The 14,016-nt window shown below is 43.4% G+C and overlaps 1 protein-coding gene across 1 annotated transcript in view; it reads right to left on the bottom strand.

Annotated features, from left to right (window-relative positions):
- Positions 1-12,981: 12,981 nt before the first annotated feature.
- The window catches only part of Hpx (hemopexin), a 9,936-nt gene continuing 8,901 nt past the window's right edge, over positions 12,982-14,016 (bottom strand). The window contains exons 8-10 of the mRNA XM_052155529.1: positions 13,703-13,833; positions 13,457-13,619; positions 12,982-13,319 (exon numbers count right to left, since the gene is read on the bottom strand). Coding sequence (XP_052011489.1) covers positions 13,060-13,319; positions 13,457-13,619; positions 13,703-13,833 — 554 coding nt within the window. The 3' untranslated portion in view covers positions 12,982-13,059. The remainder of the gene's footprint in view (positions 13,320-13,456; positions 13,620-13,702; positions 13,834-14,016) is intronic.

The raw sequence follows: 14,016 nt of genomic DNA, 5'->3' as shown, positions 1-14,016 counted from the left end.
TAACAGTGCTCCTATATCCGTTATTTCATCTTATGTTCACCTTCTAAAGAATTCCCCTGAAGTGGAAAAGCACACACACACACACACACACAAACACACACACACAATCTTAACGCAGGTTCACTTTATAAATCTCTGGCTTGTTCAAAACAAGTACTCCAAAGGTGTCTTTGAATATACTTTCATTTGTCCCGGGGTAAATATAAATGTTTTAACTTTTTATTATGAATGTTTTCACTTATTTGCAAAAATAGAGCAATGTAATAAAGCTTCCTCTACCCAGTGCTCATCTTGTACAACTACTGACTTGTGGCTAAGAGTACATCGTTATCTGACAAGCTCCTAAGATATACAAACCATGTTGGATCCCAAGCAGGACATAAGGATCCCCAAAAGAATCTGGTTCAGGTGCATCCCACCTGGAAAACATGGCCCCTGACCTGGATCCTTGAGAGATGAGCAAGTGTTACCTAGAAGGACATTCATTCATTCATTCATTCACTCTCAGCAAATAATTATACGGTATAAGACACTGTCCTTGATGCTAATGCTAACACAAAAAGCAAGAGAGTTCCTGCTTTCATTCAGCTTCCAAATTAAAAGAGGGAAGAGATACCACTAAGGTAATTAAAATTATGGTATCTTAAGGAAAATACACAGGACACTGTGTGTCAGGTTAGTCTGGCCTGGGAGATTTGGAAGGCTCACACAGGAAGTAAAATTTAAGTGAGAGAAAAGGATGACATAGAGGTCACAGAAGAAGAGAAAATTGCTCAATGTAGCAGGAGTACAGGAAGAATATGGAGACTGCTATAGTTTAAAGATCATCACCCAAAATCACATTGAGTCAAGAGGACCATAATTTCAAGGCCAGCCTGATTTATTATATACTAAGACCCTGCCTTAACCCCTCCCATCCACCCTGATCCCCAGAAGTCATGAAGGTTCAGCTTTTGTGGATGAGTTTGTGCATGCATGGGTTAATGAATTATAGGGTTGTGTGAAGAACAGGTCTGGGATAGAAGCTAGTTTGTTTGTGTCTCTTTTATGTTCTTCCCTCTCATTACCATAGAGATGGTCCTATTCCATCTTAGACCCCCACAGAATCCTATCATCAAGCTGAACCTCATGAAGTGTTCACCTTGATCTTGGACATCCCAGGCTCTAGAAATATCAGTAAATGTCCTGTCTGTGGTATTTAGTCATAACCTCGGAAAACAGACAAAGGCAAGTGTGGCGATAAAGAAGAATGACAGAAGAGATAGAATAGTGTCAAATCAAGTTGAGCCTTCCATAGTCAGTTCTGACTGTTAAGTAGAAAGTCATCAGAATGTGGATGTTGAGGGAGAAGAGACAGAAGGCCAATGTTGGAAGGGTGGAGGCCAATCAGGAAGTGATTAAGGCGGCTAAGGTGGGACATGACTAAGAACCACATGAGAAAATTGCATAGGCTCAATAAATTCAAGAGATAGAGTTCTCAGAAATTAGTGATCAGTTCATTAATTGGGCATTGGATTGAGGACATGGCAAAAAATGACTGCTATATTTTTGCTTTGACCAGTGAAAACTGTCAGAAATACCGCTCACCTAAAATGGCCCACCAAAATTTTTCTCTTCAAGTCTTATTGAACAAGAAGCTGAGGTATTCAGGAAATGTTTTCAGATAATCACAGACTTGGACAATCTGATGAGAACGAGGAGTGTACATTAGTAGTTTTTCTTTATTTTGTTTATTTTGTTTGTTTATTTTCAAGACAGGATTTATCTGTTCAGCCCTGGCTGTCCTAGAAATTGCTCTGTAGATCAGGCTAGCCTCAAACAGAGATCCACTGCATCTGCCCTGAGAGTGCTGGGATTGAAGGCACCCACATTAGTTACTTTTATGTTGCTGTGATAAGTCACCATGACCACGGCATTTTATAGAAGGAAGGGTTTATTTGGGGCTTACAGTTCCAGGAGGATGGAAGTTCATCACCACCATGGCAGCAGGCAGGCAGGCAGGCGTGGTGCTGGCGAACTAGCTGAGAGCTTACCTTAGTCCACAACCGCAAGGCAGAGAATTAGCAGAAATGTGTCAAGTCTTACAACCTCAAAGTGCATCCCACTGAACAACTTCCTCCAATAAAGCCACGCCTCCTTATCCTTCCTGTGCAGCTCCACCAACTGGAGACCAAGTGTTCAATTTTATGAGCCTTATGGGGCAGTGGGGAGGCATTCTCATTTAAACTTCCATCGTCGAATTAGCTAGAGTATAAAGCAACCAAAAAGAAATCCTAACCCACAACAGCACTAAGGTAAAAAGACAAAGGCCTGAACTCGAGAAATGCCAGGGCTTAGAGAGCCAGCAAGGGAAAGGACAGGACAGGAAAGGAAAGGAAGCCAAGAAGAAACATGAGAGTAAGAGAGGAATTGAGAGAAAGTAACATCATGGATAAGATCCAAGGGAAGGAATTCAAGGACTATTAAACGGTCGACAGCATCAACCGCTGCAAAGATTTCCAATAAGGTCAAAGCAAAAACAGCATTCTTTGAATTCAGCACGGTGAAGGTCCTGACACCCCCCCCCCCATAGTCTGATCCACGTCGGCAGAAAGTTGAGGTGCCCAGTGTGGACTGAGCAATCAGAAAGAAGGTGAGTGAGTGAAGTCCCTCCATGTGAGAAACTTGGAAGAAACAGGAGGTAGAAGCTGGAAGATGATTGGAGGACAGAGTTTGGCTTGCAGCCAGGTATGGCGCTGTATGCCTTTAATCCTAGCACTCTGCAGGAAGAGGCAGGCAGTGAGTTCCAGGACAGCCAGGGTGGTATACAGAGATCCCATCTCAAAAGAAAAAAAACTGAGTTTGGTTTGGGAGACTGGAGAGATGGCTCCCCTATTAAGAGTACTGGCTGCCTATCTAATGAACTTCCAGCACCCAGTGTCTCACCACCATCTGTAACTCTAGTTCCAGGGGAGCTCTGATGCCCTCTTCTGGTCGCTGAGGGCACTGCATGCATGTGGTGCACAGACATGCATCCAAAACACCCTAAGGTGCAAAAAATAAATCTTTTTTTTTTTTTTTAAATTAAAGATTCTAGTTTTGTGGCATGAAGATTCCTCAAGAAACTAAAAACTCATCTTCTGGGAGACAGAGGCAGGAGGATCTCAAGTTGGAGGCCAGTCTGGACTACATATCCAGACCCTGATTCAATTTTTTTTTTTTTAGTAAATTTAAAAACTAAAAAAAAAAAAAAAAAAAAAAAGGAGCTATCTAGAGAGATGGCCTAGTAGTTAAGAACACTTGCTGCTTTGGTTCCCAGAACTCATATTGGGATGCTCACAGCACTTGTAATTCTAGCTCTAGGGGAGCCTACTCATCTGGCCTCTATGCACAGACACTTACACAGACATGCACGCGTTTTCGTTTTTGGTTTTGTGGAGATAGGGTTTTTCTTTGCAGTGCTGGCTGTCTTGGAACTCATTCTGTAAATCAAGCTAGTATTGAACTCAGAGATCCAGCTGTGTTTGTCTCCCTAGTTCAGGGATTAAAGACATGCACCATCACATTTTTTTTTTAAAAAAAAAAGGTTTTATTTACTTTTATTTTTGTGTACTGGGAAAGGATCAAGGCCAGAAGGGAGCTTCGCATGCCGTAGAACGTGAGTTATAGGTAGCTGTGAGCTGCCTGACATAGGTTCTGGGCTCCGAACTCAGGTTCACGCTGTTAACTGCTGACCCAACTATCCAGCCCCCACATAAATAAATAAACAAACTAACTAAAAATAGAAATTGCATCAAACCCAGAAATCCCACTCCTACATTTAATACGTTTTACTAGTAGCGCATTTTCCAGCGTTCCTACACTCGGGTGTGAGACCGTCTTGGAAAGGGATGCTTTAGAGACCCACCCTTCCTGTTCTTCATTTATATGGGGTCTTAGTCCCACAATCCACTTCATGGTGGACTCCAAACTCAGAATTAGTCTCCCATAGTGACCAATCCAGAGACGGGCACATGCCCAAAGAAGAACATGGAAATCAGGTCCCGCAGTTTCCTGGAACTATCAAGCACAGGGTAAGCTTGGCAGGCATCTTGACACTAAGAAAGTGGCACTTTGCTGACAATGAGGCCAACCTGAATAGAGGAGGAGGAGGAGGAAGAGGAAGAGGAAGAGGAAGAAGAGGAAAAGGAGGAGCAAGAGGAGGAGGAAGAAGAGGAGGAGGAGGAAGAAGAGGAAAAGGAGGAGGAGGAGGAAGAGAGGAGGGTTCAGGACAGAGAGGCCTGACAATATCAACTTAATATCTGTACTTACCTTTGCTTGAAGCCATAGTTATAAACCAACAAATTCTCTCACTGCTTCTACAACTTCAAGTTTTGTTTTTTACAACTGAAGAGTTGTGATTGATGGGTGTGATTATGGCAGATTTCACCTGTTGATGCTCATTCCTGCCCTCATTTCTCTGTAATCCCCTCTGTACCTCCTAAGCCCAGGATCTGAAAAACACAGCTCTCGGATTTCCTTGTCGGCTCCTTTCCCAGTTAAGTCTGAAGGTGAAGTCTCTCCCTCTTTTTCTCTCGACGTGTCTAGCCACATCAGCAGTGGTCCCTGCATCAGAAGCAGGGATGGCAGCACAAGGCAGTCTAGATGTGCCAGCCCCAGCTTCTGCAGCTTCTGCTTTGCTCTTCTACACCACAATTGGCAGTTAGCTTCCTAGTGATTGGATGATGCTGTCCTCCGCCATAGCCACCTCCAAATGTCAACCTTGTAACAACTTCTTTTGCTTTTAATTCTCATCTGATTGGAGCATCCAGAGTGGTTTCTGCCACCACACCACACTGTACAATGATTGGTGTGGCACATAGCCTAGTTTGCACATGCATGCAAACTCTCCCTCTGTCTCTCTGTCTCTCCATCTCTCTGTCTCTTCCCCCCTCCCCCTCCCTCTCCCTCTCTCTGCCTGGGCCGTATAAGACCCTATCTCCAAAAATCAAACAAACACAAAACAGCTCAGAGAACTGTAGCCGCCAGCAGCTACATGTAAACTGGGTTACCTGTTGAGAGAATTTTGGGGTCATAGGGAAGAGCGGCGAAAAGAAAGTACGGCCAAGTCAATGTTCACTGATCAAAGCCGTAAACTTTAATGGCGCCAGACCTTATAACAGTTCGGGCAAACCCTTCCCCCCAGACTCCAGGCTGAGTTCCGGTGGAAGTTGTCTAGCTTCTCTTGGAGGTCTTCGTCTTGACTGCTCCGGCAGCTGGGTGGGTCACCTGTTTAATTCAGGAATCCCTATACCTGGAGGAACAATGAACTTGACCTTTACTACGTGCACTCCACCCTAGGTGGAGCAGGATCCTGGCTAACTGGGAGAAGTTAACCTTGACCAAAGTCAAACTCTGACCAAGTGCAAGACTGCCCCAATATGGCTCTGTACATGTCCTCCCTTTTTTTATTAATTTGAACACGAGGAGGTAGAAAACAAGTGGATAAATATCCTTCATAAGAAGGCGGGCCTTAACCAGGAGGGGAAGCATTGACCGTAATTCCTCTTAAATATTGTATAACGTCTTTTTCAGAGGAGGGGTAATAGGCTCCCTTATTATTTTAAGGACAGCCTCTCGACGTTAACCCCTATGCAATTAGGTGTACTTCCTGGGGACTCAGAAGCAGAAATTCACCTCCCCATGCAGTGCTTTGCCTCGCACGTCTCGCTGGTACCCATGTTTGTTCATAAACAAACACACATAGATCTGAGTTCTATGTGGCTCCCTCTTTGGAGATCCACTTGTGTAAGTTTTGAAGCCAGGGGGGTCTGCAAGTGTCTTTAACAGACATGTAATCTCTCCATCCAGGTGAGCCTGGGTGGAGACAGCCAGTCTGCTTAACAGACAAGGTCAAGAGTTAAAGGTGGAATAGGATTAACTTGTCCCAGAAGTATCCAATTCAGTTGTAAATTAACAACTTTGAGGACCCAAGGCTTGGCCTCTGAGGTGGGAGAGGTAGCCTTGTGAATCAAGAATTAAGCTGTTACTTCTCAGGAAAAGTGGAGACTATATGTTAAATTAACACAGCTGGCTGAAGATTGTTAGCCATCTTCAAAATTGGAATCTTCAATATTGGGATTATTTCTAGACCAGTCTATGGTTGAGTCAGCTGAGCACAATAAGGAGAAGAGTCATTTTAACTCTTCTAATTAATTTTTCCTAAGCTAGCATAACAGTCTCCATGTTCTGTCCTGCAAAGTCTAAAAGCTTGAAGCTAGGCAATTTATCTAACCTGGGACATTTAACAATTGAGGTAAGTCAAGAACATATACCCAATATAGCTCTTATGTTACCATGGTCTGGGCATTCAGCAAGCACACTCAGCATATCTTCTGCCGCATTCTGTGGAAAAAACAGAGGACATGCCTTCTCCCCCAATATTAAATCAGGATCATGGCATATGTTAGTAAGTGAATTCCTTCATTTCACCTAGACATCAATATGCCTAATTACAAGATGTCATATACATTTAGCAAGGAGTTTCTTGGCATCCAATTTTAAAATTTTAAAATTTTCTTAAAAACATGTAAGCATAATTTAAATTATATGTACAGGGACACGATTTCCCCTCTCTTCTTTCTTCCAAGAAGATATTGTTTTATTAATTTAAGTTGGAACACAAAGTATAACCCATAACATAGGCAATAACTATGTAATTATATAAAATATAGTTGCTTTTTCTGTTAGAGCAGTTGCAACTAGACAGCCTAAAAATGAATCATTAGTCACATGTACATATTTTTTTAATCTTTTAAATTAGAAATATGAATATCATTTTCTGTAATAACTAAGTCCTCTAGGATTAACACCATTACGTGGTAGAGGTAGAAATTGAGGACATCAAGAACAAATCTTTATAATTTGATGTGCACAAAATATAAAATTATTTCAAATACCTAAAGGACAGTCATTTAGAGAACATATCCTTTGTTCTTAGAAATTTGAATCACATTTGTATAAACTGTAAATATTAAGAATTAGCAGTATTAAAAATGCACCAATTTTAAGCAATTATAAACCATGAGCTATGTATATCTACTATTATTAAAAGCTTGACCTTTAACATCTTAAAAATAGCTGCTATAGCACCCAATTCAGGTATCTGTGTTGAAGCAGGGAGAAACTTAAAGGAATAAACATGTGATCTGATAGTACAAATTATCTTTTGGATAACAATTATTAATTTTGCCTAAAAATGCTTGCCATGTAATAGATCAACCATTAATAATAAATTTGATTGTTGCTTGAAGCAAGGAACAAACGTTTCCTACCTTGAAAACAGAGGTTTAAGACCTTCTGTGGCAAGCTTAAAATGAGGTAAATATGATAAAGCCAATTAATATATCCTAACAACCTTTGAAAGCCATTTACCTAAAAATTCTAAAAGTCTATAGGAGCAAGGGCCTGTAACAAACATTCTATGAACATTATACACTGAAATTTTTAAGATCTTAACTTCTGTATTGAAAGAGAGACAAACATTTTTTCTCACAGGACGTAAGGCTGTTAGCCATTCCTTGAGGCAAAAACTTTCTAATGACATTGTTTTGTTGTTTCTTTAAAATTAGAAGCAAATGCTTTTATAATTATCAGAATGTAAAGCAAAAAACCAACCCTTTAAATTTACAATAATTTTATAGGGAGTAGACAGGCCAAATGTTAATGCTTTTATAGCCTCCTTGACCTTTCATAGATTTGAACTGCATTTTAACCCACACCTGGATAAGTCAAAAACTTTTTTTTTTTTTTTTTTTTTTTTTTTATTTTAAAGCCAAACACTCCCTAGGTGGGGCCTGTAAGGCAGAAACAATTTCTCAAAACTTCCTCACTAGCTTCCCCTGAGGCAGCTCTAAGCTTTGCATTAACTCAAATGTAAAATTTTTTTATCTGCCCTAGGATCCACCTTGAGTCCTTGGCAAGGACATTGTATGAGATTCCTCAAATGTAAATATCTTCTAATCTGAGCCTTTTAACTAAGACAGGATTAAACAAAAGAAACCTGTAATTTCATGGTCAAAGGAACCTACTTGATATCAAATACATTTCTATAGAGATATCCTTTTTAATCTTGGAGGGTTAAATTTTTCTCCTACCATTGTAGCCTATAAACTTGTGGAAAAGTGGCAATGGGCCTTTAAAACCCATAGCTGCATCACTCTCAAAATTATCCTAATTACAAAATGTTAACAATTACGAGCCTGCAAACTGAAAACTGTAGCCAATGACACACTGATTTTTATTGTAACTCAATGTTTTCTTGCAATATTAGAGCACAATTGTAATTTTGGAAGCAAATCTCAATTTTAAACAATCTATTTTCTTTAAAATTAATGGCAAACACATATTTACAGCACAAGGTTTGTATGCCAGTTCTTATGTTCAAGTGTATAACAGTGTAACTTATTAAAGAGACAATATTTTAAATCTTAATCTTCATTAAGTCTAATCTCCAGGCCAAGATTCACATGAAACACCATGCCAATTTAGGAGCGTCCCAAAGGCCTGTATTTCCTGGATTGCGTCATGCCATGTGGTGTTCAAAATGGCGACTACCCTAAACTACCAGCCTTAACCATCATGCCACGTGTTCAAAATGGCGACTACCCTAAACTACCAGCCTTAACCATCATGCCACGTGTTCAAAATGGCGACTACCCTAAACTACCAGCCTTAACCTAACTTTTGTTAATAACATTATACCTTTTAAATCATGTGCAGTGACTTAAGCCAATACTCTATAGTCAAGACATGCAAAATATACCTTTAAATCCAATTATAAACAAGAACAAAGCATGAGTGGCGTTAGGCCACGTGTAGTTAGTTAAGATAGCTCTAACACTGAATCACCAGTTTTTAAACTAACCTTTTCTTAATAACACTATACCTTTTACATAATAACCAATTAATTTATAACTCTTTAGTCAAGAAATGTAAAGCCTTATATCATTAAAACCAATTAGAAACATGTATAAAGCGACTACATGAATTTCACAAGCCAAACCAAAGTCTTCCCAAATCTCGAGGTTTCTGGGCTTTTAAGAGCGGCTTTTTCCCCAGCCATGTTTCTGTCTTGGGTGAGTGAGCTACGCTGCTGCAGCGTGGCTTTGAATCAATCCCCACACAAACTGTGGCTAGCTCAAGAGGTTGCCAGCAGATGAAATCTTTACCAATTTTCCTTTTTAACATGAAACAGTCATTCACACAAAGACACAGAGAGGACATAAACATACACATAGACAGTCGGTGCACCGGGACAAACACGGAAAGATACACAGAAAGTTAAGCGTGCTTGTTAAGCAATTGCATCCATTTTCCTCTTTAAACAGCTCTTAGAAGCTGTGGACATATGCCTATTTTTAAAAACCCCTTTCTTTTCGCCGAAATCAGCTCTTACGAGCTTTGGGCAAATGCCTACCAAATTCCTTCCCCATATTTCCCTATCTTATCAACCCAAGCAGTCCTGCGCTGGGTCCACGCAGTATGCTTGAAAAACTGTATCCATTCCTGCACTCACAACCATAGACACGAATTCACTAGCGCTAGTTTTGCCCTCTATGTTGCTTACCGTGCGGACACCATTAATTTTCACCTTTTCCACGAAGCTTCGCTGGATAGGGCTACCTCAAGAAATTCTCTCGTGCCAGGTCTTCCCACGTTCAGGCGCCACTATGTAGCCGCCAGCAGCTACATGTAAACTGGGTTACCTGTTGAGAGAATTTTGGGGTCATAGGGAAGAGCGGCGAAAAGAAAGTACGGCCAAGTCAATGTTCACTGATCAAAGCCGTAAACTTTAATGGCGCCAGACCTTATAACAGTTCGGGCAAACCCTTCCCCCCAGACTCCAGGCTGAGTTCCGGTGGAAGTTGTCTAGCTTCTCTTGGAGGTCTTCGTCTTGACTGCTCCGGCAGCTGGGTGGGTCACCTGTTTAATTCAGGAATCCCTATACCTGGAGGAACAATGAACTTGACCTTTACTACGTGCACTCCACCCTAGGTGGAGCAGGATCCTGGCTAACTGGGAGAAGTTAACCTTGACCAAAGTCAAACTCTGACCAAGTGCAAGACTGCCCCAATATGGCTCTGTACAGAGAACGTAAGTTTCTCAACAGAGAGCTAAGTGGGTTAGCTGGGGTTTGAAGTCAGACACATCAAATTCTGACATTCCCTTTCTCTGGCCTCTGGCTAGATGTTTTATTTCCTTCTTTATTTATATCTAGATAACAATGACAGGGAGGCAGAGAAATGAGAGCAGTTCACATGATCGATCCCGGGTGGAGAAAATAATTTCCAGGGGATAGAAGACAGTACGGACGTAGGAGAGGAGAAGCAAGGGTGAAAACGGGGTGTGTGTGGCAGCAGTACAGAGGCTGGGCTCGCACATGGGATGCTGGACTTGGAGGGATGGCTGCACAGGCAAGACAGTTGTGAGTGGGGAAGGGCAGCTGACGTGGAGGAAACATCTGTGCACAAAACTTCTTGCTGCCGAGAGGACACAGTCAGGGTGGCAGGCAATGGCCATAAGAATGGCAGAGAGAGGGGCAGGAGATGTAGCTCAGGGGTTAAAAGTACTCGCTCTAGCCGGGCGTGGTGGCACACGCCTGTAATCCCAGCACTTGGGAGGCAGAGGCAGGCAGATTTCTGAGTTCGAGGCCAGCCTGGTCTACAGAGTGAGTTCCAGGACAGCCAGAGCTACACAGAGAAACCCTGTCTCGAAACAAACAAACAAACAAACAAACAAACAAACAAACAAAGTGCTGGCTCCACAAATCTGAGAACCTGATTTGGCATCAGCAGAAACCCGTGTAAATGCTGGTGGATAGAGGCCAAGTGGACGGAGCAGCCTCCTGGAATTCTGGTCCCCAGAGAGCTGGCACAACTAGTGGTAGCGCTGAGTGCTGGCTTTGACTGAGAGCCTAACCCACGTGTAAGCAGGAAGCTTGATCCGGGATGAATCCTGGCATTGGCCTTGGACCTCCACATGCACACCCACATAGCATGCACATGCACCTACATACATGTCCACACATTCAAAACTATGTATACCCCCTGCTAGGCGGGCATTCTACCACTGAGTTATATCCCCAACCCTCCTTTTATTATTTTATTTTGAAAAAAGGTCTTGCTATGTTGCTTGGACTGACCTCAAATTCATTCTGTATCCCAGGCGGCAATGATTGGCTTAGTGACCCTAAGTGACCCTGCCACCCTATCTCTCCAGTGAGTAGGATCATAGCACAGGTCTCTGCCAGGTGCAGCACAATAGCCATTTTGAAAACGTCACAGAGAGCAGGACATAGATATTCAGAATAAAACCTCCACTTTGGGGCTAGAGAGATGGTTCAGCAATTAAAATGACTAGCTTCTCTTCCAGAGGATTCAGGATCAATTCTGAGCACTCAAGTAGCAGCCCACATCTGTCTAGCAATTCCAGTCCCAGGGGATCAGATGCCCTCCTCCAGCGGCACCAGGCATGCATGTGGTGGTATACCATAATACACACAGGCCAAACACCCAAACTCATATCGTAAAATTAAAAGGCAAAACAAACAAACAAAAACACAAACACCCCCACCCGCCAGCTAGAGTTTCAGGCTATTTATTTATTTATTTATTTATTTATTTATTTATTTATTTTGGGGCCCTGAAATAAACTGACCTCCAATCTCAGCTGGATTTGGAAAGGAAAGGGAGTCTCAGCTGAGATCCACTTGTTAGAACGCTCTAACCTGGTGGCTGTAAGTTTGAAGCCGAACCCTTTCCGTTAGTTTCTGAGCAGAAAAGAACCGAGCATTTTGCCTTCCACGCAGGAGGGATCTGCAGGCCTCTAGGGTGCAAACCCCATGGAGGGTGAAGGGGAGTCAGACCACCCCTGCTGGCAGACAGCCTGTAGCTCCAGCAGACCCCCCCTCTAGGCTGATTCTGTCCCCACGTCTTACTGTCCAGCTTCCAGTCACGCCTGTCTCCAGCCCGCCACTGCTGCACACTGGTGTGCTTATCTTTAGCTTTGTCTTCATTCCACTTGTGCTTAATTAACTCATGGCAATAAAATCTTGACTGCTGACTTCTGCCAGAACCACTTGGAACTACAATTTAGCCACCCACCTACCCACTCACCCACAGAAGACATTCCATAACAACTCAAGCCAATTCGCTTCTTAGAGTGTAGGTTCCCTAAGCCCTGTGACTCCCGATGCCCAAGGGCCAGTTGTGGACAGTTTGCAGGTTCGGTTAGAGTCTTAGCTCTCTTACATACTGTGCATACTCAAAAGTTTCTCTTCCTAGTCTGGTCCTTTTTCTCATGCTCTGTAGACAGCCTGGAATAAATCATGTTCTGGGCTAGAAATGTAGCTTAGTCAGTAGAGTGCTTGTCTAGCAGTCACAAAGTACTAGGCTTAATCTCCAGCGTGGCAAAACCTGGGCTTGGTGGCACATGCTGGAACCCTAGCATTGGAACAGTCAAGACAGTAGGATTAGAAAAGTTCAAAGACATCTTTGACTACATGGGGGGGGGGGTTGAACATGAGGACAGTCCAGGTTACAAGAGACCCTGGCAGAAAAAAAATTGAGGAGGAGGAGCAAAAGGAGGAGGAGGATCAGAAGAAAAACAAGGAAAAGCAAGCAGTAAAAGGCCTGTGGTTTGGATTCGACAGTCATCCTTGCAGGCGTCTCTGTTTCCCACAACCTCTTCTGAGTTTGGGGCTCTCAGGAGTAGTTGCTTCACTGGGAGAGACGGTGCAGCCATTAGAAGCTTGCTCTGCTCTTCACCAGGGTCCACATTTGATCCCTAAACCCACGCTGGGCAGCTCTTAACTGTCTGCAACTCCAGCTCCCGGGGATCCAACTCCGCCCATCTCCACGGGCACCTGCACTCATATGCTCACACCCATACATGTTCATATTCTTTTAAAAACAAATAAAGAAGTTTGTTTCATAATCAATAGTCCATGATTCATGGGAAGAAACCATCTGGCTTTATTAAGATGAAAATGGAGAGGTGGGCGGGGCGGGGCGGGGCTGGGCTCATTCCCATCAGGATTTTTTATTGACTGCAGCCAAGGATGCTGTTCACTTTCTGGGGCTGAGGCAGAGTCTTGGCTGCATTCAGTTTGTCTATACTGCTATAGCAGTACAAATGGGGCCCGTGGATAAGGTACAAGCTGGGACCATTGGAAGAACATGCATTGGGGCCAAGGGACGTGTCCAAACACAGGGCCCCATCGACTTTCTCATGGGGCCAGGAGAGCTCTGCCCAGATCGCCTGGGCTCCTAACTTCAGGTCCAGCCACCAAAGCCGCCGTCCTGGGAAGAAGACAACAAACTTAACATAGCTTCTATATCATGGGATCTTGAATCAGCTCTTCTCATGCCCTCCTGGTTATCTACGCCATGAGACATTAAAAAAACAAGACACCCCTTACTTCCCAAAGGCACCTCACCTGATGTGACATAGAGCCTGGAAGAGCCGGGGCAGGAAAAGGTTGCGTCTACGGTCTCAAGGCTGATCCCGGGAGGGCTCCCAAGTTCCTTCTCCAGCCGCTTTGGATAACCACTTACTAGGTTATTGCCTCCCTTCGTGAGGAAGACATATACCTGTGTGCCCTGGAGAACAAAGGAGAGTAACCAACATAGACCTGTATATCCTTGTCCCTAGTTCCATCTTAAGCCTTTCTCCCTATACACACCTGGATCAGATAGACTTTGTCATCCCAGGAAAAGGCAGCATCTACTGTTGAAGGACCCTGAGGCCAGTGATGAGCAATGGGCCAGCTATGCCATCCATCACGGCTGGAGTCCAGGCGCCAGTAGTGAGAGCCTGCCGGACATCAGAGGCAGAGTCAGTGCTGGTGGTTAAAGGCTTTCGTGGTGAAGGGACAGACAATGGATGCAGGGATGGAAAGCATCCAGGGGCCAAGAAGGAAGAGGTAGAGCGAGAGGAGAGCCATTGGTGCTGGAGCCAGCAGAGGCCTGATAGAGAGGAAATCATGCACAGCAGCAG

The sequence above is a fragment of the Apodemus sylvaticus genome, chromosome 1 (genome assembly GCF_947179515.1).
Source record: "Apodemus sylvaticus chromosome 1, mApoSyl1.1, whole genome shotgun sequence".
Classification (NCBI taxonomy): domain Eukaryota; kingdom Metazoa; phylum Chordata; class Mammalia; order Rodentia; family Muridae; genus Apodemus; species Apodemus sylvaticus.
Note: the sequence above shows the minus strand (reverse complement) of the source record. Positions and strands in the feature narration are given on the sequence as shown.